This window comes from Ochotona curzoniae, unplaced genomic scaffold (genome assembly GCF_017591425.1).
Source record: "Ochotona curzoniae isolate NIBS_2020 unplaced genomic scaffold, NIBS_Ocur_1.0 contig_1, whole genome shotgun sequence".
Lineage (NCBI taxonomy): Eukaryota > Metazoa > Chordata > Mammalia > Lagomorpha > Ochotonidae > Ochotona > Ochotona curzoniae.
The window spans coordinates 3,008,978-3,030,836 of NW_024464918.1; the positions used below are offsets into that span (position 1 = coordinate 3,008,978).

At 50.0% G+C, this 21,859-nt stretch overlaps 1 protein-coding gene across 2 annotated transcripts in view; it reads right to left on the minus strand.

The window, feature by feature from the left end:
* Nucleotides 1–5,511: 5,511 nt before the first annotated feature.
* Nucleotides 5,512–21,859, minus strand: part of CTNNA1 (catenin alpha 1) — a 141,634-nt gene continuing 125,286 nt past the window's right edge. For both annotated transcript variants that reach the window (XM_040977893.1, XM_040977982.1), the window contains exons 11-18: nt 19,650–19,806; nt 13,409–13,609; nt 12,743–12,894; nt 9,626–9,736; nt 8,606–8,787; nt 8,410–8,515; nt 7,210–7,344; nt 5,512–6,597 (exon numbers count right to left, since the gene is read on the minus strand). In XM_040977893.1, coding sequence (XP_040833827.1) covers nt 6,310–6,597; nt 7,210–7,344; nt 8,410–8,515; nt 8,606–8,787; nt 9,626–9,736; nt 12,743–12,894; nt 13,409–13,609; nt 19,650–19,806 — 1,332 coding nt within the window. In that variant the 3' untranslated portion in view covers nt 5,512–6,309. The remainder of the gene's footprint in view (nt 6,598–7,209; nt 7,345–8,409; nt 8,516–8,605; nt 8,788–9,625; nt 9,737–12,742; nt 12,895–13,408; nt 13,610–19,649; nt 19,807–21,859) is intronic.

Consider the following 21,859-nt stretch of genomic DNA (forward strand, 5'->3'; position numbering starts at 1 on the left):
AATACCGACAGATAGGATCAAAGAAGATCCAGATCACTGGAGAGGCTGAGTCCATAGGCTGGGAGACTTGATGCTGGAAGAAGCCAGGGCCCAGCATGCTGATCTGGCATTCCCTGCAATCCCAGTAGGTTTGTAGGTGCCAGGAATCTCAGTCGAGAATTCGTGTGGAAAGACAAATTGGCATAGCTAAGATTATTTTTGAAATAGGTTGGAGACACATGCTGGTTGATTTTAGCACTCAACACAACTAGAACAGACAGGGTGACATTTGTCAGGACAGACAAACAGATCAGCGAGTCACAGTTACAAACATGAGAGCCTTTCAAAAAGTTCATGACAAAATGGAAATAAAAAGTAAATATTTGTTGTAAGAAAATTTCAAATTCATATACAGTGTTTTCATAGAGCACATTTTCTGTTAACTTTTTATAAAGATGATTTTTTAAAAAGATTTATTGTTTTTGGAAAGGTAAATATACAGAGAGAAGCAGACACAGAAAGATCTTCCATCTGCTGATTCACTCCGCAAGTAGCTGCAATGGGTGGAACTGAACCAATCTGAAGCCAGGAGTCAGGAGCTTCTTCGGGTCTCCCACACAGGTACTGGGTCCCAAGGGCCATGCTCTACTGCTTTTCAAGGTCACAAGCAGGGAGCTGGACAGGATCAGAACTGGCGCCAAGATGGGACCCTGGGCATGTTCAAGGTGAGGACCCTAGTCACTAGGTTACCATGTTGGACCCAAAGATGATTTTTTTAAAGGTTATTTATTTATTTAAAAGGCAGAGCTGCTGAAAGGGAGAGATGGGAATCTTCCATCTACTGGTTCACTTCCCAAATGGCCACAATGGCTGGAGCTGGGCCAGTCTAAAGCCAAGAGCCAGGAGCTTGCTGCAGGTCTCCCATGTGGGTGCAGGGGCCTAAGCATGTGGGTTGCCACCTGCTCCCTTTCCAGGCTCATCAGCAGAGTTAGATGGGAAGTAGAGCATCCTGGTCTCAAACATGCGGTCATTTGAGATGCTGGTACCACAGGTGGAATCTCTACTCATTGTACCAGCTCCTCTGTTACCTTTTTGAAAACCTTTCATCTACATGGATTCAAAAAATATTTATATCAAACTAAAAACTTTTCATTATATTTGAAAAGCAGACTGACAGTATTCCTATGTCCATGATCCAGTCCCCAGTTGCCTGCTACAGCTGAGGCCAGGTCAGGAGGAAGTCAGGAACCTAGAATTGAATTTGGCTTCCCTAACGGGTGACAAGGACACAAGTGCTTGACCCCTCCTCTGCTGCCTCCCCAGGTGCCCATCACCACCCAGCTGGATCGGAAGGGGAGGGGCTGGGGCTCAAAGCACGCATTCCAGTATGGGTACAGGTATCCCAAGTGGTGTCAATGCCCAGCCCTTATACATATTCTAAAATACGTTCCACAAATTTTTGACATTTCCTTCTTCTCCCACCCCCTCAATTTCAGATAAAGCTTATGAATTATTTCTAGAATGTCCCGTTAATATTTTGGACCATGGTTGCCTTCAGGTAACTGCAGTCATGGAAAGCAGAATCACAGCTAAGGGGGCTACTGTACACTTATTTTTTTAAAAAACTGATTTTTAAGCATTTTGTAAGGCAGTCTCTCACCTGCTGGCGCACTCCCCAAACACCTGCAGCATCCCAGACAGGGCCAGAATATAGCCAGAAGCCTGGGATGCAGTCTAGGTCTCACACACGAGTGGCAGTGATGCCAGTATGTGGGCCAGCACTGCCTCCTCGGAGGGCATAGATTAGCAGGAAGCTAGAGCTGGAAGCAGAGCTGCGACTCAGATCCATGCCCTGTGACAAACCAGCGCACCCTGCACTGATGCTGGCAAAGGTGCAAAGGCGGTTCAGTGGCGGTGAAAGGCTGGAGGCTCTTTGTGTAGATGGTGTCACCACAGCGGCAGGTACAGTTCAACATCTTATTTACCAGGAAAATGTAAGTTGGAACACAGTCATGAGATGAAAAAAACCGATGATCATAACCAACAGTGGCCCAGCACTCTGCTGCCTAGGAACGGGCTGCAGGCTGAGCCTGGGGAACTCAGAAGGGCTTGCGGGCTTGGGCTGGGATGCGGGGCCTGCACAAAACAGGACCTGGCTGTCCGTGTCTGAGCAGCCTGTGTGCTTGGTCCCTGAACCTCCCACACCGAATCTCTGCGTAATGTCAGATGGGGCATTTACACAGTAGAAATGAGAAATGTTATTAGGGCTTAATGTTTTGCTTTTGTTGATTGTCTTGACTTCAGAAGTGATGAAGAAAATGTTAATGATGCTAATTAATCCTGCAGGCGAGTTGTCTGGCAGTCCCATTGTCAGCAACACCAACATGTGGCTGACGCAGCTCACAGCTTCTCTCAGCTCCCAGCATTGTAGCTTCTGTCAGCGCTAGACCTGGGTATGGGTGGGAGCTTAGGGATGCTTGTGGAGCTCCACATCCAGCAACACCCCACAGTCCTGCAGGGTCTGTGGTGTGGGTGCAGCTGCCCTCACCTCATGTCACTCGTGTGTTTATTGACAACAGAACACGTGTATAGAGGATAGTTCAAGGGGCCGTGGGAAAATAGAATTCAAAGAATTATTTGGGTACAGAACTCTTTATAAAATGTAGAACAAGTGTATTATAAGAAACCTACAAATAGATTTTTGGAATTGTCTCGTACTTTATTTATTTATTTATATTGGAAAGTCAGATATACAGAGAGGAGAGATGGAAGATCTTCTGTCCACCGATTCACTCCCCAAGTGGCATCAATGACCAGGAGCTTAGCTGATCTGAAGCCAGGAGTGTCTAACCGGGTCTCCCATGCAGGTGCAGGGTCCCAAGGCTTTGGGCCGTCCTCGACTGCGTTCCCAGGCCACAGGCAGGGAGCTGGATAAGAGACAGGGCTGCTGGAATTAGAACTGGAGCTCATATGGGGTCCTGGCGTGTGCAAGGTGAGAACTTTAGTCACTAGGCTATCGCGCCGGGCCCCTCACCTGTGCCTTTAATTCCGTTATCCAGGAGCCTCTCCAAGCTTCCCGATGGGATGGCTGTCCTCTCTTGGGATACCACCTGGGCCAACTTGCAGCTGATGTGTGTGTGCCTCAAGGCTGACGTGGCTACACCCAGCGGAGGCCCTGCCCCATAGCCTCACAGTTCAGGGGAGAGCAAGCTGGCAGAGGCAACGACAGCTCAAAAAGGTAGGCATGGCAAGGGCACAGCTGTGAGGTAGGGGCCATGCCAGGGTGACCAGGTACCTCAGGGAGTACATGCTCCTGGCAGGGCACCACACTGGCTGAGGGAGCACCGGAAGGGCTTGCCTCTGGCTCAGACCTGGGGGGCCGTGTCGGTACCGTGCCCTCCCCACTGCCTCTGGTAAGGATCTGGGGAATTTCCTTCTGGGAGGTCGCCAAGGCTGTTTGCAGTAAGGGTGTTGTCCGTCCCAGGTGAGGTGCAGGCGAGGCGGTGCCCTGAGCAGATGACAGAGAAGGCCATGGGCAGGTCAGGTTCCCTTGAAGTACTGCTTCAGGTCCAGGTCTAAGGACACCAGAGCAGGTTACAGGGTGGAGGGGTGGGCCCTTTGTTGCCAGTGTTTGCCCCTGAAATGTTTGAGTAGATCACCTGACAACTATTTGTCTAGTCCTTGCTAGGTCCTATGCCAGACAAAAGCAGCAACAAGGCCAAGGCCAAGGCCAGCCCTGGGGAGCAACGGTGGCTGTGGCTCAGGGATGGCTTCTGGTGATGTGCCACAGGCTTGCATGTGCACAGTCCTCCTAGGACTGCAGAGGTTAGCACGGGTCAGACCTGCCCAGTTCACAGCAGCCTTAGGCTTGGGTTTGGCATCTGATGAAGCTGGTGGATGTGTGGGCAGGAGCGGTTGTGAACAGGGTGTCCTAGGAGGACACCCAGTCTGGGTGCATGTGGCGTGGTGGCCACGCAGATGCTGGGCTGCCAGTGTGGCAGGTAGGAGGTCCACTAGGATCTTATGTGGAAGCTCCACTGGTCAGCTTTGTGCAGGAGACGGAGAGGCCTCTGCAGGAATGCAAGTAAGGCTGTGTCCATGGACAGTGAGACATCAGGGTCTGGTGGACATTGTTGCCGTCACTGGTAACAAAAACAAGACCATGTCCCCATGTCAGCAAGTGGAAGTGATGAGTAAAAGCCACACCCACCTGGTCCTGCTTGGGGAAGCAGCAGATCACCAGCATCTCCCAGTGCCCAGGACCTTGGTGATGTGGTGGGGACAAGCTGAGTGCTCATGGTGTATGTGGAGTTACAGCTGTGTAGAACCCATCAGTGCTGGGTGGACAGGGTAGGGACCTTGGCCACTAGCTATCTCAGCAAGGGGTGCACTCCAGGTGGGACTAAGAAAGGCTGAGGGAGCAAGAGTCCCAGGGATGTGGAAGCCAGTGGAAAAGCTCAGCTCAGGCCGTGACCTCTCCGATGGAGGAAGCAGGTGTGAGGGTAAGTGGCTGCCATTTCTTGGCACTGGGTCCCACCACTGGCACACATCTGCCAGTTCAAGCCCCAAATGCTCATGGGAGCCAGACAGGTGCTGACCGACCAGGGTCTGCTTTGTTACGAAGCAGGAGTTGGGAGCCAACGCCAGCTATAGCCCTTGCACTGGAACACGGGTCATAGCATCCCACCAGCGTCTTAAGTGCCAAGCTAATGCTCACGCTGAGGGCTGTGGCTCCTACAAGCCGGCTGCTCTCATTGGAATCATTTATTACCAGGAAGCCAGCCACCAGAGTGTGCTGCTCAGTGAAAGGCCTGCGTGGAGGGAACTGAGGCCACCTGCCCACAGCCCCGTGAGCGAGCCAGGAAGCAAACCCAGCCCCGTGGGTCTCAGCTGACATCTTAGCTACTTCCTAATGGGACCACCATCAGCCACCCAGCCGAGCTGCCCCAGGATACTTGAGCTTGAGGAAGTGGGAGGTAAAAATTTAGTTCCGAGCCACTATGTGGTGGGATGATCTGTCATCCAATAATTGCAGTGAGGTGCTGACAGCGGGCACTTGTAAACAGACTGTGCTGAATGCGGTCAGGAGTGACAGCAGGGGATGAGGGGAGGGGGAGAGCAGGGAGGACTGTGGACGGTGAGTCTGAGATTTCAGCAACGCCCAAGTGGAGACCTGAAAGGGAGAAGGCAGCGTTTGGTGGAGAACAGAGCAGACGGAGCTCTCCCTCCCAGCCGGTCAAAGAGCACAGGAGCCCGGATTCCAGAAGTCAGGAGGAGCCTTCTGGAAGGTAAGAGGTGCTCGGGCCTGTGTGGAGAGAGCCAGGCTGCCTGGTGGCACACAAGTTGTCAGCTTGCCAAGGGCCACGCAGCACCTTGGGCCAGCTGAGAGGGAAGAGTGAAGATAGCAGGCTCAGGGTGCCAGGGTTTGATGTGAAGGTCAGACCTGCACGCTGCCAAGGTGTATGCTGGCAGGCTCCCCACCCCCAGGACAAAGCGACTGCTCCTGTGGAAGGCAAAGAATATCACTGAGGATTGGTTTCATAGTAGATTTTATTGGGGAAAGTTAGTGTAAAAAACATTAGAAATCAAAATTTAAATAAGATAGTAAAATTATAGCTTGCAGCTCTATCTAGTGATCGCTACAGTAATCACAAATACAGTAAGGGATAAATCACGGCCTAAGCAACCTCCCCTTGGGCTGCCACAGGCCCAGGGCAGGGCCCAGTGCTGCACTGGCAGGAGCGGGGAGGCGTGTTTTCATTACAGCACCACTACCTGCTAGCTGGGAGAAGCAACTTCATGAAAGCCCCGCAGCAGAGTGAGTTAGTCACTGCCACAGAGAGCCGTCATTGCCACGAAAAATAATGTTTCTTACCGTCAGCTGCGCCCCCAGCCCTTCCTTCCCAGGACACTCCCCCGGAGGGATGCCCAGGCCGAGGTCATCTCTGAAGCCAGACGGGCGTGTCTACATCACGGGCTACTGAGAGCCACACTCTCCTACCACCACCACCAAGAAAATGGGTATCACAATTTGGCCAAGAGTATCACTAACTAGATAATGTGGAATTCTCTTTGGTTATGGTATTTTTTTCAACTTATGGATTTAAAAAATATAGCTAGAAATATGCTCCTGAATTCTAAAAGCACTTTTGGCCAACTTACAACACAAATATGTCTTTGCAAAATTTGCTGCCTTTGCAGGGTTCAAAATGTGCCTACATATGGTGGACTCCAAAGGCAGCTTCTACTTAGCAAACCCACTGGGGAGAAAGAATAGTGACTGAGCCCCAGGAGCCCTGAGGGACCTGCGGCAGCTGGCGTGGCTCTGGATTAGATGCTGTCCATGGCTTTGAACTCACTGAGGGCCTGCACAGGGTTGACATGCTTCTTTTGAGATGCCCGTTTAATCTTGGTCTGTGTCTCATCCTGCTTCTCTCTCTTCACCAAGGGCTTCTTCTCGGGAGCCTTCATCTTCCAAGACACAGCAGGAAGGTTGAGTGACGCCATTCCCTGAGATTTCTGGTACTTGGTGGAGGCCACGTAGGACGCCTTCACTGTCTGCACCACAGCATTCATCAGATTCTTGGCTGCCTGGATCAGGGACATGGCGCTGTCCACCTGCAAGGCACAGAGTGGTGAGGACATGTGGGGGCCTGATAGCAAAGGGCATTTCAGGCCCTTGGAGGAAGGGAAGGGAGTGGTAACAACACCCCAAAGCACTGGTACCTTGCCTGTCCCCCGAAAGCGGCAGGGATGAGCTATCACCCATGTCTCTAGCATTGATAGAGTAGAAAGACCAGAATGGGATGCACCCTGGACCCCCCAGCTGCTTCATGGGCATGGAGTCTCCCCTATCACTTCCTGAGACATGGCAGCTGTAACATCACCAAAGTGCCAGTGATTTTCTCCGCTCAGCATGCCAAGTGTTTATTTTCTCTCAAAGTGGGTTCGGCTCAACCCACAGGGCTCTATCCAAGGCCATGACAGGACCCCATGGGGACACCACTGGGGCACGCAGAGGGGATGAGGTTAGAGAGAGCAGTTTGTCTATGTGTATCTGGCTGGTTTAAGCAGCCTTAACCCTGGGGTGGGGAGCAGGACAAGGAAGAAAGACTGTTTTCCTGGTAACTGGCATGCAACAGGGGGAGACAAGTCCATGCAAAGGCTCCACCTGTGTGTGAGCAGGGGTGCTGCAGCACCCCCTTGGCCATCTGTTCACAGGTAGCTCACCCCAGAAACGACGAGCTCTCCGCCAAGGTTTTGCACCTCCGCCTTGACCTTGCTGCAGATGTTGAGCTGGTGGCAGTAGAGGGCGATGCGCTGCAGGTAGGCCAGCAGGTCCTGCTTGCAGGCCGAATCCGGGCACTGGAGGGAGAGGGAGCTGAGCACCGAGCACCGAGCACCGCTGCGCCTGACACCGCCCCTGTCCTGGGCTCCCACTGAAGGGCAGTATGGCCCAAACCCACTTCTGCCCCTGCTAGAACCCAGGGCAGGGAGGGGAACTGGACAGCCACTTGAGGGCGCTCTCAAGGCACCCTGGGGCCTGACCAGGCACTACAAAACATGGGTGGGAAAGTAAGTATTTCGGTGCCCACCCCCACTTCAAAAAATATATGCAGTTTTCTCTTATGCACTGAAGGCCCTTTATATGCATGAATTTTTGTTTTCCTTACACTACATCAGCTTCTCTAATCATGTTTCTTTCTACAGTTCCTTTCCATGGATACTTTGAAGTCCCCAAACTTCCTGGGGCCCTGCCCAGTAGGGAACCCCCTGCTGCCAAGGATTCCTGGTCAGAACTTCCTAGTTTTTCTTTAAGAGCCACAGGCTGCCTGCATGTGCAGGGCCAAAGACGACAGGCGGCGTCTCTGCTGACTCAGTCACAAGGTCCATGGTGGGCTTGCTTTGTGCTGGGACAGAAGAGAAGACGTGGGAGCGGCCGAAGATGGGCAGGGGCTCCCACTGCCAAGCCTTAGAGCTACCTGGGAAGGTTTTGCCCAGAGGGTGGCAGGTGGGACTGTCAGGGTGTGACAGCAAACATCTTAAAAGCATGGGCGCCCAGAAACCAGCCTGGGGACTGATTCTAGAAAGCCTCCCCTGAAGCAAGGAAGCACCATGCAGACTGGCTCGTGGAGGCCAGAGCCTGTGGGACGTGGACTGAGGGTGTTGTAGAATAGGTAGGGCCAGTTGTCACTCACCCTGTGGTACAAAGGGCAGCTGAGAGGAAGACTGAAAAGCAACTGTTCAGAGGGCTGGAGCACCAAGGAAATGTGCTCTGACCTTCCCTGAGGAGCTGGTGGCAGCCCTCAGGTCAGAGTAAACAGGGCCTCACACCTCAAGCAGGAGTCATTGGGCAGGAGAGCGAGCAGCAGCAATTTTGAGAAGTGAGGCACACGAGTGGACATGGCAGGCTGCCCAAGCACCACTCACATGGTCTGCGATTGTGCGGCCAAGCTTATCCATCCGGGACCCCGCCTCCGCAATCTTCTTGGCAGCACTGATCACGTCGGATGTGTTCTTGAGTGGCCCTTTGCCTCTGAAAAGAGAGGACACGACAGCTGTAGGCAGAGCACTCCTAACGAGGTGAGTGGACAACACGTGGTATCTGCCAGCCGGCGTGGCTCACCGGGTGAAGTCGGTCATCTCCATCATGATCATACACATCTGCTTGGCCAGCACAATGATGTCATTGCCACTGTCATCCCACTTGGACACCTCGGCATCCAGCTTGCTCTTCTCCTCCTGGAAGCTGGCCACCTGCTCGGCGATCTTTGCTTTCTGCTCCTGGGGAAGCTGTGCCATGATTGCCTGCAACAGTAAGTGCCATTACAGTCAGGACACAAGTTGTCACAGCACATTAGCCACACTGTTTACAACAGGTGGGAGCATGCCTCAGGAAGCGCCATTCTGCCCAAAAGGCCTTTTCTTTCATTTTTACAGAAGTTTAATGCAGCCTGAATTCCTGACCCACTCTGAAGAACACATTTTCGTGTGTAGGCAAATAGTGCAGGGGGTGGGGGGAGGCTAATGTGGTGGCTCTGTCGTGGCCTCTGACAAGTCCCTGCCTCAGGCTCCTGCAGTGGAGACAGGCAGTAAGAGGAGGGGCTGGTGACTACCTGCCATCCCTCCCACTCTTCCAGGTTTGTGTCTGCTGAATGGAAGGCAAGCTGAGGAGAAGCTGACCTGCAGCTGCATGGCCCGGTATTAAAGGGCCTGTTGGCCAAGGGCCAGGCCACCTCTCTCCTCTGTACCCAAGATGCTCACTGTTCAACATGCAAGATTTCCAAGGACAGGAAAGACAGACTCCTTAGAAGCATTTCTTGGCATCCTCCCAGAAGCATAAATTCTATTGATTGAAGACTTAATGACTCAAATGAATGCAACGGCTCTGACTGCTTTCTTCAATGTACCACTGTTATTTCCCTAAACTCATGCATTATTCATTATCTCCCACCCATGGTGTAAGTACACAGGGCCAAGGCAGCATCTCTGTGAAGTTCCACAACTTGTAACACGCACGGCACTGACTGGGTCCCCGCATACCTCAGCTGACCCACAGGAGTCACAACAGACTCAGAAGCTCAGCACCAGCTTGTCCTCCGGGAGAGACCCACGGGGCCTGCAGAGCACACAAGCACGTCCTTACCCGGGCACTCTGGCCGGCTATCAGCTGGTCATCTTCAGTCTGGACGCTTGTCCTGCTTCTGACATCGAAATCTTCCGTCTCAAAGTCAGAGTCATCCAGCTCCTCCGGGGTCTGCAGCAGAGAGAGATGGGCAGAGATCCAGAACGCTGGTTTTACTACACAGCACCAGAGCTGTACCTGGTTAGTCGCTCACCATGCCCCGAGTGAGCGCCAAGGTGTACAGACAGGCAGCCTGGCTGCTGCCAGCCAATTAGGGATCGGTGTCTACCACTAAGCAGTGACTGCAGTACAAAATGTCTAAGTGAAAACATTGTTGATTAAAGAGGAAGAGTGAGTTAGCTCCCATTGGAGGTTTATTCCACAAATGCCTTGTTAGCCGGAAGCTGGACTCGGGAGACAGCACTGGGACTTAAACCCTTACTCAGGGGCAGGAGGTGTGATGTTGTCTTAACTGCTCCAGGTTTCACATTTAAAAATATACCTCCCAATATCTGAATCTTAAGGCAAAGGTGAGAATTATTTTTGAGGGGAGAGATGCTGTCTGAAATAGAGGTGTTTTATCCAGCATTAAGGAGATAGGTAACTACTAAGCAGTTCTCTTACGGCACCAGAGGCCTAAGGAGTAAGACAGGTGAAGGAGACCTACAGGTGTCTGAGGGACAGACACAGCAGGTCCCGACTGACAGGAGGCGGCTTGTGGCTTTGTGAAATACAGTTCTTTGCAGAAACGAGCAGGCTACATAGCTAGTTCCACCTGGAGGGAGTTAGCAGTGAAGAGTGGCAGATGGAGCCCTCATCTGCACCAGGACCTCAACGGAGCCAAGCTTGAGGGCCTGCTGTGGGGCGTCAACCAAAACCAAGTAGGGACACGCAGGCACTTATACCACTGCTGGGCCTGTCCCTGAGGAGCTGAGGTGGGTGCAGGGTGGAGGCCAGAAAAGCTAGCAGAGAGCCCCAAAGCACTTCCACCGACCCTGGACTCTTCCTCATTGGCTGCACAAACCCAAGGCACCGTCAGTGGCTAGACGTGCTGGGAGCTGTTCTGAGGACTTCAATGTTGTCTCCACCTCCTCACCCTCTCAAGCCATCATGATCCAAAGCACCACATTTTTCTTCCTTTCATCACTGAAACACCTGTGGGGTATAATGTGTTGAAGCGGGGAAGGGGGCCGAATGCGGGTCTCCTGAGAGAGTCCTGAAGGCAGTAGGGGCAGGCAAGTGGAGACACAGGCAAGGGGTACGGCACACGGCCCTCATTCCTCAGGCCCCTTTCAACAAAGGACAGAGCAGAGAACAGCAGCTGAGGTGACAGGCTCTGGCCAGTGTTAGCATCACTTGGCCTTGGGAAAGTGACACACAAGTGGCCCTCTGTGGATGGTGAGATGGGAACAGGGACCAAGTGAAAGATGCTAGTGGCAGACCCAAGTAGAATGCATTCAAACTCTCAGTTCTGATGGGCGTGGTGAGACCCAAATGAGAAAGTGAGAACTGAAGGTTTGGACCTGTGCGAGAGCCTGGCATGGCCATCCACTGCCAGCAGCAGGAACAGGGTGAGGGCCTTTCCCATTCCCATATGCTCTGGCAAGTACACATGCCAAGGGCAGCCACGTGGGCAGCAAAGAGAGAAGAGTCAAAGAGCAGAAACCAGCAACTTGGGAGGACAGGGCTCCGAGGTTTTCCTCTTACATCTGAAGACACGTGGGCAGAGGTGTGTGCACAGGGGCATTGTGCCTGCCAGCAGCATGGACAGGGACAGCCATGGTTTTGCAGGAAGGTGGAGGACAAGGGCCCAGGTGCACCAAGTGTAGGCATTAGCCTTGGGACCAGCGGAAGTAACAAGGAGGTCAGGCAGAATGAGGAGCAGGCAGAGACCCCCTGTGGACTCAGGACAGCTACCACCACACTCAGCAGGTGAGTGGGACTGCCCAGGACTGTGGGTGACAAGGCAAGAGTGAGGAAGTCAGGGCAGGAGCTGGTCTTCCTTTTCTCCAAGGCCTCCCTCCCCATCCCAGGCTGGCCAAGCCACTGCCCTACGAGGCTTCCGCCCCAGTTGTTCTCCTGCCACAGCACGGAGAAACCGCAATCATGTGCCAGTTGCTGGACAAACATATGACCTATATTTTACCTGAGGTAAAGCATCAAAGCCAGCACCATGACCTCCTGTGCCAGCTCTGGGACATGCTGTCCTACAACTCCCATGGGGCCCTGAGCGCAGCACGGCTGGCTCGCTCTGGCTCAGCCCCATTGGAAGCTACTCGTATCCTGTGTATGGATGGCATAGAAAGGATTTTTGAAAAAACAGCTATATGTCCTACACCTAAGTTAAGAGCTGCTGGTTTTCTCATATATATTCAGACTAGCCTCCAGTGGATGCAGTCCTTTTTTAGCACAGCAGCAGGAACAGAAACGGCAAAAGCCTTCACCAGTTGACTGTTCACAGCTTCAAAACAGCCATTTTGGCCAGGGGCCTGCATGAGCAGCCAGCTGCCTACTTGGCTGCCTTCAGCGGCTCTCTCCCCTAACCTGACATGCAGAGCAGCCTGTCCCAGGCGTCTCTACTCTGAAAACAAGGGGATCAGCTGCCCAAGGAGAGCTGGCTGGAGACTAGGCTTGGTTCCCAGGGATGCATCCCTGGGGCTGTTCGTTTCTGGAATCCCTCAGTCATGGAGGCTAGAGGGGGTCAAAGACAGTCTTGTGGGCCCCAGAACAGCTGGGAGTTCCATTCTGCTGTGGGGAAAGCAGCTCAATGCTTAAGCCACAAACCAGGAATACTGCTAGGGCTGAGAGCTCTACCCTTCCCTTAACACAGGGGTTCCTTCCTGTCTGTCCATGGCTCTTCTCCTCCAAAACCACCTCATCAACCTTCCTTCTCTGTGCTCCCAACCCGCTCCCGCTTCCCTAGGCTTCCCATTTTTATCAAGGTTGACTCATGCTTGCACCCCTTCTCAGCCCAAGCTTGGGCTCCTGTAACTAACTTGTTTTAGGCAGCATGATCAAATATATCTCATTCTAACAGCCCTCAGATTCTCGGAGTGAATATATTCGCCACCGTGTCTGCTGACTTCCACAATGACACATTGCACAGGCTGAAAAACTGTCTGTGACGCAGCTGCTCACCCTGATCATCAGCACCGCTTTCCTGATGTCCCGGATGCCGTCGTACACCAGGCGGGAGGCGTCGATGAACTCGTTCTCATCCATGGGCTGGGCAGGGTCTGAGCTGAGGGCCTCCACTGCAGCCTCGACTTGCTCGGTGAAGCGCGGCATGACTGCAGAGGACAAAGCATAGCTGACGCGTTAGCCGGGCACCCTGGCACCCCCCGATCCCTCCCCAGCCCTGAGTCACCCACAGATTGTGGGCTGGTGGAAAAGGACTCTGCCTCTAGCAGGGAAAGGGCGTTTGTGGTTGAAATAAACATGGTACGTGAGCCTCAAGTCATCTCCTTGGGCGCTGCCTGGATCGGGGTGTGGGTGGTGAACAGCATTGAGTGGGACTCATTCTTGCTTAAGAATGGGACCCGGTGTAGTACTGACTCACTGACAGGAGACAGCACACCAAGTTCATCGCAAACAGTGTGTTCGGAGTCAACTGTGTGACACTCCCCAAGATGTGTGTGCAGAAAAATAAGATTGTGAGGCCTGAATCTAACCTCCTCTTTCTCCCAAGTCTAGTAAGCCCAACCGAGCTCTGCAGTTCTGAACCCCTAACCTAACTACAGTTCCTGGGCTAACAGCACAGCCTGACTCACAGCACTGGTGAGCACTTTCTAGGAGTCACTGTACCTGTGTTGGAAAGCAGCTTGGTTGCTTCCAGAACTTTCTCTGTGTAGACTCCAGGTTCATAGTTGTCCATCTCTGAGGTGACTACATGAATGACTCGGGCGGCGCGGCCTCGAATTGCACCTGCCGTGCGATCCAGCCCATCAACATCTTTCTCTTGGAGGGCGATGACACATTTGTTCACATCTTCCAAAATGTGGTTCTCTGAGGAACAAGGAGAAGGCTGAGTGAGGGATACAACATCAACATTGGCAATGACAGCTGCTACTTCCTAAGCGGGCTACAAGTTCCAGAGACTGAAACTATAACACAATTCTCAGTTTAAGTTTTAAAAAGAAAGGGCACACAGCTGTTTTGTAATTAGGCAGAAAATTGTCACAGTACTCTTAGTAAACCATCTTCCTCTTACCAACCTGCTGTAATACAGTCAGAGTCCACTGCAAAGCGGCACCCACCTGGGCCACGCCTGCAGAAAGCCATGAAGCAGTTCCAACTAGGTGCAAGGAGGTTGGTGGAGCTGGGGCAGGAGCCAAGACGCAGGCCGGGGTGCAGCATCAGTGAGCCTGCCGTGCCCCGTGCGCAGAAATGCTGCACTCCTGTTAAGCTAGCAGTGGCTCCCACCACATTTCACAAATGCCCAATGCAAAACACCAGACGTTGGAGTTTCAGGAACCCCAGGATCAAGGGCTTGGTTTATTTAGTCTCAACTGTAGCAAGAAAGGGGAAGCAAACACAACGCCCAGAGAAGCCTGGGTGTTGAAGCGGGAGGGAACTACAAAGCTGACCGGAGGGCGGAGGTCTGTGTCGGGGCAGCCCTGGAATGGGACTCAGAACACAGAGTACACCCACAGTCTCCCTAACAGGTGCCGGAGGTTGGTCCTGCCATTCAGCTTGGACAGAGCTCTAACACACAGCAAACTCCGTGTTCACTCCCCAAAACCAGTCATTCTGAAGGCTCACTGGAGTTTTTGTTTTGTTTTCTTTTTACCAACTCTTGCTCCCTACTGTTTTGAGCACAGCATTGTACAAGCCACTTCCAGAAAACACTGTCCCTTCCCGGAAGCCCTTGTCAGTTGATACATTACAGCATCTGGGTGGGGCTGTCCCAATAAACCTGGCCACTTAGAATACCCAAAATGAGAACTGGGTCATCAACGTGGGCCAGAAGCCAAGGCTACTCTGCTGACCAGGCCCTAGGCTTTCAGGAAGCAGGAGGCCCCATAAGCCCCTCCTGTAGTCCCCAAGAAACTGCAGAGATCTTCAGACATTATTTATTCCAAGGCCACCATGTGAAAAGATGAAAAATCACAACGAGAAATAAATAACTAATGATGTGAAATTCGGGAGACTTAAAAGGAAAAACATCTTTTCAGTCAAGAAATAGGAAGAATGTCTTACAGAAGGGAAACTGATGACCCTTGTGTTTTGGCTTCTATCAAAATTTATGAGATCTGCTAGTGTTCACTATTGACAGCAGTATTCTTAAAATCCTCAGACCTAAGAATGTCAGTGGGGTATCTGGACAAGAAGTGTTTATTATTACTATCTTAAATAATTTATTTAAAGGCAGAGTAAGAGAAGACGGAAGAGACAGAGCTCTTCCATCCACTGCTTCACTTCCCAAAATGGTCACAACAGCTGGGACAGGACTGGGCCAGGCCAAAACCAGGAGCCTGGAACTGCCAGTGGCTGCAACCCAGGTACTCAGGCCATCTTCTGCTTTACCACATGCAGCAGCAAGCTGAATTTAAAGCAGTGCAGCAAGGACTTAACTCTGTATCCATACACGATGCCAGCAATGAGGGCAGCAGAGCTGACTTGCTGCACCATGAAGCTGGCCCCCACAAGCATATTTTATATGAAAACTTTCCACATACAAAGCCGGCTATTATACAAGGCCACAAAGATGTGGCTGGCAAAGCTATGCATCAATATTTTGTCTTGATTTTTAAAAAATATTTATTTTATTGGAAAGTCAGATGTACAGAGAGGAGGAGAGACAGAGAGGAAGATCCTCTGTCCGCTGATTCACTCCCCAAGTGAGCACAACAGCTGGTGCTGAGCCAATCCGAAACCAGGAGCCAGGAACTTCTTCCGGATCTCCCATGTGGGTGCAGGGTCCTAAGGCTTTAGGACATCCTCAACTGCTTTCCCAGGCCACAGTCAGAGAGCTGGATGGGAAGCAGGGCCACCAAGATTAGAACCGGTGCCCATATGGGATCCCGGCGAGTGCAAGGCAAGGACTTTAACCACTGCGCTATTGTGCCAGGCCGTGTCTTACTGATTTTTAAAGTCTACCACTGTTTCAGGATTGTTAATACTGGGGCAGTGCTTGGGACAGGCTGGGGTGTTTGTGAACATGTGTGTAACACTCTCAGAATCAATGAAGCACACCAGTCTTTTCTGTTCATTAAGCAGAATATTCAAAGTTCCAGCAACTATTTGTTAACCTTCATCTAGATTCCTGTCTTTAAAAATCAATTCAGACTCTATTAAATGACCCCAAACCAGGGAACGGTATGGCACTCTTTGGCAAGAAGCCTATATTAGTAAGCTGACCAAAGTAATATTCTCTCCCTTTACTGAACTCTATGAAAGACACACACCCAGGACAACACCCTGCCCACTCTCTACACTTGAATCCTAGAGGGAGAAGGAGTCCTGTCTCTCACATCTATAAAGGGCAGTTACACACATGACACAGTCAAACACATACACATACAGGGACACAAAAGGGATCCCGGTAGGCACAATGATCATCGGCCCTCCAGATCTACAGGTCCTGCTGGACAGACAGTGAGCCGGCCTCTCCTGTGATTTCCTAGTTGAAGAAAATATTCTGATAAAGACATTTGGCAGACATCTGAGATCCATTCCTGGGGGAAATTTCTAGCAATGAGTTAAAATGCATATGTTTAAGTGAGACGCAGTACCTAATTGCCCTCCAGGAACCATGCCAGCTGGCACCCTGCAGGGGCTGAAAGCCTGGGTCCACAATGGACAATCACAGGGCCTGCTCGAGTCCACCGCGCTGGGTGGCAGGAAATGGTCAGTTTGTGCATCCTACTTGTCCTGTGCCAGGTACTATTCTGTGTGCATCACAGTTAACTCTATATGGGAGGCATTTGTGTGAAAAACTGCCATTAATCAAAGAAACTCTAAGTGAATTGCTCAAGATTACAGAGCTAATGGGCATGGGAGTCAGCCATCAGACCTTTCAACTTCGCCAGTATCTATCACTCCCTGAAAAGACAAAGGATTCAAGGTTCATTTTGGGGTTTTGCTATTGAATGTAAAAGCAAAATGTGGCCTGGAAACGCAGTCCAGGGTGGCCCAAAGCCAACGTGAGAGACAGAGAAGAGGTTCTGAGCTCCTGGCTTCAGATCGGCTAAGCTCTGGCGTTTGTGGCTGCTTGGGGAGTGAACCAGCAGACGGAAAATATTCCTCTTGTATCTCCTCCTCTCTGTGTATCTCCCTTTCCAATAAAAATAAATAAATCTTAAACAAAAATAGTCTTTATCACTTTGATAAATTTCAAGCCACTCTCCCCAAGAGATCAGTCAATATAAATACATCAGTGGTTTGCTCAGCACTCCAGGTCTAACACACCCCTGCTGCAAGCAAGGTGGCTCACCCGAGAAGAGCCTGAAGAGGCGGCCCCACGCCTCTGCCCCAGGAGCAGCCAAACGCCACCATCCCAACTGGCCATGCTGTGACCCACGCGCCCTCTGCTCCTCAGCCTCATGTTGGTGTAGTCCCGATGGCATCCCCAGGCTGCAGTTCAGATGGCCAGCACTGGCTGAAGCACACATCATGCCATGTTCTGTCCCGAGTATGAGAACATTGGGGGCAGTGAGACAGAATAGAGAACGAGCAGCACAGGGCCTCGCCCCACTCTGGGTGCTAACTTCTTTGTGGATGGTCTGTCAGGAAACGGCAGGACTACAGCAGACACTCAGACCGCATGGCTCTAAGGGACAACCTGAGGACAATCTAGGGACATGTTCCGTCAGACAATGACACTGCCAAAGGGCCTCCAGGTCCCAAGGGATGAAGCAGGACCTTGTCATTTAGCTTCACACTATGAAGTCCACTCACCTTCAGCCAGGCCTACCACCAGACACACCTGTACTCACCAATAAGCCCATCCAAAGTGGACTGCTGATGCGCCACTGTGCACAAGAGGCAGGTCACAGTGAGGCCAACATTTGGCCTAAATGCCTCCCGTGACTGTGGCAGGGGATATGGAGGAGGAGAAATGCCAGGGCTGCCATGGGTGAGGAGACCAATTCTGGAGCCTGCCCAGCTCTTACAGCATAACACTGTACTACCGCTTATGTATCTCCCCCTAACAGGCGAGCCCTAAAAAGCGTGTTATAGAAGTCAAAGGATGGTGAATATCAGTCTTGCTCTACTAATTACATAATCATCACCTGACAGTACACTCACAGACTTCTAAACTTGCAATCTCTGAAACCACCACCACACCCTGATAGAACTACTCGATGTTCCTATCCACTAAACAGAAACTGTCAACTCCTTCCCATCAGCTCAATCCTCTGTACCCTTTGCATTTGCGTAAAAATCGAGTAGTCAAAGTGGATATATTAAAGATTTTGATTTCTCTGTACAGATCTTGTTTTTATGTCATATACCCTGAAGATACTGCCTAGATCCCTCTTGGACACCGCTGCAACATCCCCTTTGTTCTCATCTGAAACACCTGCAGGAGGGACATCTGATTCTATTACATTTTATTTGACTGTAAAAAGGAACTGAAAATCCCTTGAGATCCAATGCGCACTACACCTAGCCTCATCACAAGACGATGGCTTCAGGAAGGGAGCATCTGTCCACAGGGGGGCTTTGCATCTAGATTTCAGAATTCATTGTTTGCTTAAAAGTGTACTGTGAAGGTGGAATGTTTCTCTCTAAACCTATGAAAAAGAATAATTCAGTCCTTCATTGGGAAAAACAACAGAAGGCCAAGATTTCCCAAAAAAGCCATTGCTGCATTTTTTGGCACCTGAAAAGATGTGCTTGCAAATGAGTTTTTGTTTTAAAGTCCTAGCACCTGCAATTTGGCAGTCCTGTAGCAACATGGTTCACACCGCCCCCCTTTGCAGTTTACATTCTGCCTGTTCCCCATTTTCTCAAAGGAAGCCAAAGCTACCAATCCCAAGGACAGCATGCAAAGGGAGGCAGACATTGGTATGCAGAACACACTGCCACCCTTATATAGGTCACTGCTGGAGGGCTGTGCTGTGCATGTACTTAAGCTCGCTCCTGTTTCAAGCCCCATTGCCACTCACAACTCCCACAGTCCAGCCTGAGGCCCCCTGGGGTGACAGGCCATTTCAGCCCTACAAGAACTCAGCCACTGACTCTGCCCGCAGCCACTGGCCTCAGGAAGCCTGGCACCTCCAGAGAGCACGTCACACGGCCAAGGGCAACAGAGGCCTGCTAACTGCATTTAACGTGGCCTCCAAGGAGACAGTGTTGAAATCCATCTCAGTGTGATGAACACAAAATTGCATCTGACAGACATTTTCTATATGAATGCAATTTACTATGTCATTACCAGTTTATGTTTTTATAATGAAATCAACTGTTTTTGTGAGGTGAATTACCCAGATTTATTTTTTGCAAGTTCATAATTAAATGGCAGTTAAATATTTCCTCTCTGTTTTGTATCTGCACATCATGAAGACAGTCTTTGGAAAAGTAGGAGGTTAAATTATGATCATCTCAGACATCACAGGGCTAACCACAAGGAGAACATTGCTGGAGAAGGAATCAAAGAGGGTGGCACTGGGAATCCTTTCTTTCCTAAGACTCCTGGGCTCACGAGGAAGAACTACAGCCTGGCAGTCTAGGCCCATGTTCCCTCCAGGGGTTGTGGCAGCAAAAGGGGTGATGGCTCCCATGCCCACAGGCCACAGATGAGGCTACACACGGCTCGAGCAAGGAAAGCCCTCCTCAACCACTTTCCTCCTTCCTGCCCACAGCATCAGACCAGCCTGACCAGCGAACAGCTCCAACCTCACCTCCTGCTGCTCAGCAGTCAGTGGCAGGCTTTTTTTGTTTTGTTTTTTTTTTAATTAATGAAAATGAAAACCAGCATATTATTGCTGGAATAACCTACTGGCCCAGACTTGGGAGCATTCATTTGTCCATTATTGTGACTTCGATCAAAGCAATTATGGCCATCCTTACGTGCTTCTCTGGGGAACCAGCTCATTACCTGAGACAGCCAAGAAGTCATCAATGGAAGTAATGTCATCCACAGCATCCGTGAGAACGCGCACCTGCTTCTCCCAGTGCTCCTTGAAGAGGTCCATGTTCTCCTGTGCCAGCTTGCTCTGGGGTTTGGCTGCTAGAGCCAAGGCAGCATTGATAACCTGTAACAGATCAAAGTTCATTGTTTGCTTTTCTCAATTTCTTGCAAAAACGCAGATGGGAATCATTTCATAGATGGCAATGACTCTGTTTTACATGAATTTCACCACAACACAGAACATCACGCACTTCAACATGACTATGAATATGAAGAAGAAGTGTTAGGTAGTAAGATTATGTATCAAAATTTTTTCAGCTTGTATAGAGATATATGTCAACACAGCCCAAATTATACAGTTACAAGCATATGCTACACAGAACCAACTCTCTTACTAAGTCAAATTTTCTGGATTTGAGGAGGGGGGAGAGATTGACTGATCTTCCTCTTGCTAATTCACTCTTCACCTGCACCCCAAGCCAGGGCTAGGGCAAGTCAAAGCCAGCAATGCAAGTACTTATGCCACCACCTGCTGCCTCCCAGAGTGAGCAGGAAGCTAAATCAGAGGTAGGGTGGGACTCAGTCTGAGGCCCCAAATTTGATGAGATATGAGCATCACAAAGCTTTGGTTTAATTTATTCTTGTTACTAATTCTAAATAGTTGTCTGTATCATCAAGCACACATAAAAACAGTAACTGACTATTAGACACCTAAATTTCTTTTGGCTATTCACTCTTATCAATAATTTTGGTATCCATGAAAAATACACAGTATTCCAATTTTAAGCATTTAGTTTTCAGTGAAGGCATATTTAATATATAAAATGTTACATGAAAACTGTTTTAAGTTTAAGAATAAACTTTTGAGTCTTAGTGCCATGTAAGCAGGCAATTCAAGTTCTTCATTGTCTACACTTCGTGACACTTCATGTTAGAACATTCTCATCACGCTAAAAGGAATCTACCTAAAGTAGTCATTCCCCATTTCCTTCAAACTTTCCTTATTCCCATCTTTTGGTAATTCTGAATTTACAGATTTCCCCACTTTCTTCCTAAGATTGGTTTATTTATAGTGAAGAAGGAGAAAGAAAATGATATTCCCTCCTTCAGTTCACTCCCCAAATGGCTGCAGTGGATTTGGGTGTAGGCACAGTGTGGTCTTCCCACCCTTTGGCCTGGCTGGCTCCTCCACCTCTTCCCATGCCCTTCCTTCGTCACCAGCCGAGCGGACGAGCCCTCTTCATTAACTCATGACTTTACCAACCCATCAACTTTTTCAACACGGAAGGAATGTTTGGCTAGAGAGTCAAATAAGCATGTGTAAGGAATTAATTATGGATTAAAAACAAAATTTCTAGTTCAAAGAGATTGTGTTCTCCTTATTTTGTAACTTACTTCATACAGTATGGGTACAAAGCACCCCGTTTAAGGTGAACTGTCTCATGCTGATCACAAATTGTTTACATTTGGTTAAAAAAATACTCACACAACTCTCAGTAAACTAGGAACAGAAAAAATACTTCCATAAGAACTATGTTAAATAATATCTAACTATGTTAGATACTTTGCTGTAAAACTAATCATTTACCTTAAAAAGATAGTACTAATCAGTACATTTATTGCTACCACAAGTTGAACAGCAAAGGAATGAACATTTTAGCCAATAATATGAGATCAGAAATGGAAATAATAACAAAACCCATTAGCAGCTGAGCCCATCACTTTAAGGGCACAGGAAATCTGCTTATATAGGAAACTACTCTGTCAACTGAGCATGCACTTACAAAACAGACCCATTAATACTGCAGGAGACAACAGAGTTAACAAGCAGCAGTCTTTCTATGTATGCATGGCAGGGGAACAGGAGGTGAAAGGATTGTCAGACCTTCAGAAAAACAGTGAATATGAAGTATGTGAGATGCAAGCTATCAAACACAACGGAAGGGGAGGCAGGAAGTAGCACACTTCCATGAGTCAGATTAACCCATCTTGAATAAATGGAAAAACACTATACTGGGAGGTAGAAAGACTTGCACATTCATTCAAAAATTAGCAACAAAATAAATGGCTGAGAATAGCCAAGAAAACCACGGGGACAGAGAGTAAGGGAATGAAGAGATGGCCAGGAGTCAGCGCCACATCTGAGCACTGTTTCATGTCCCAGATAGTCCACTTCC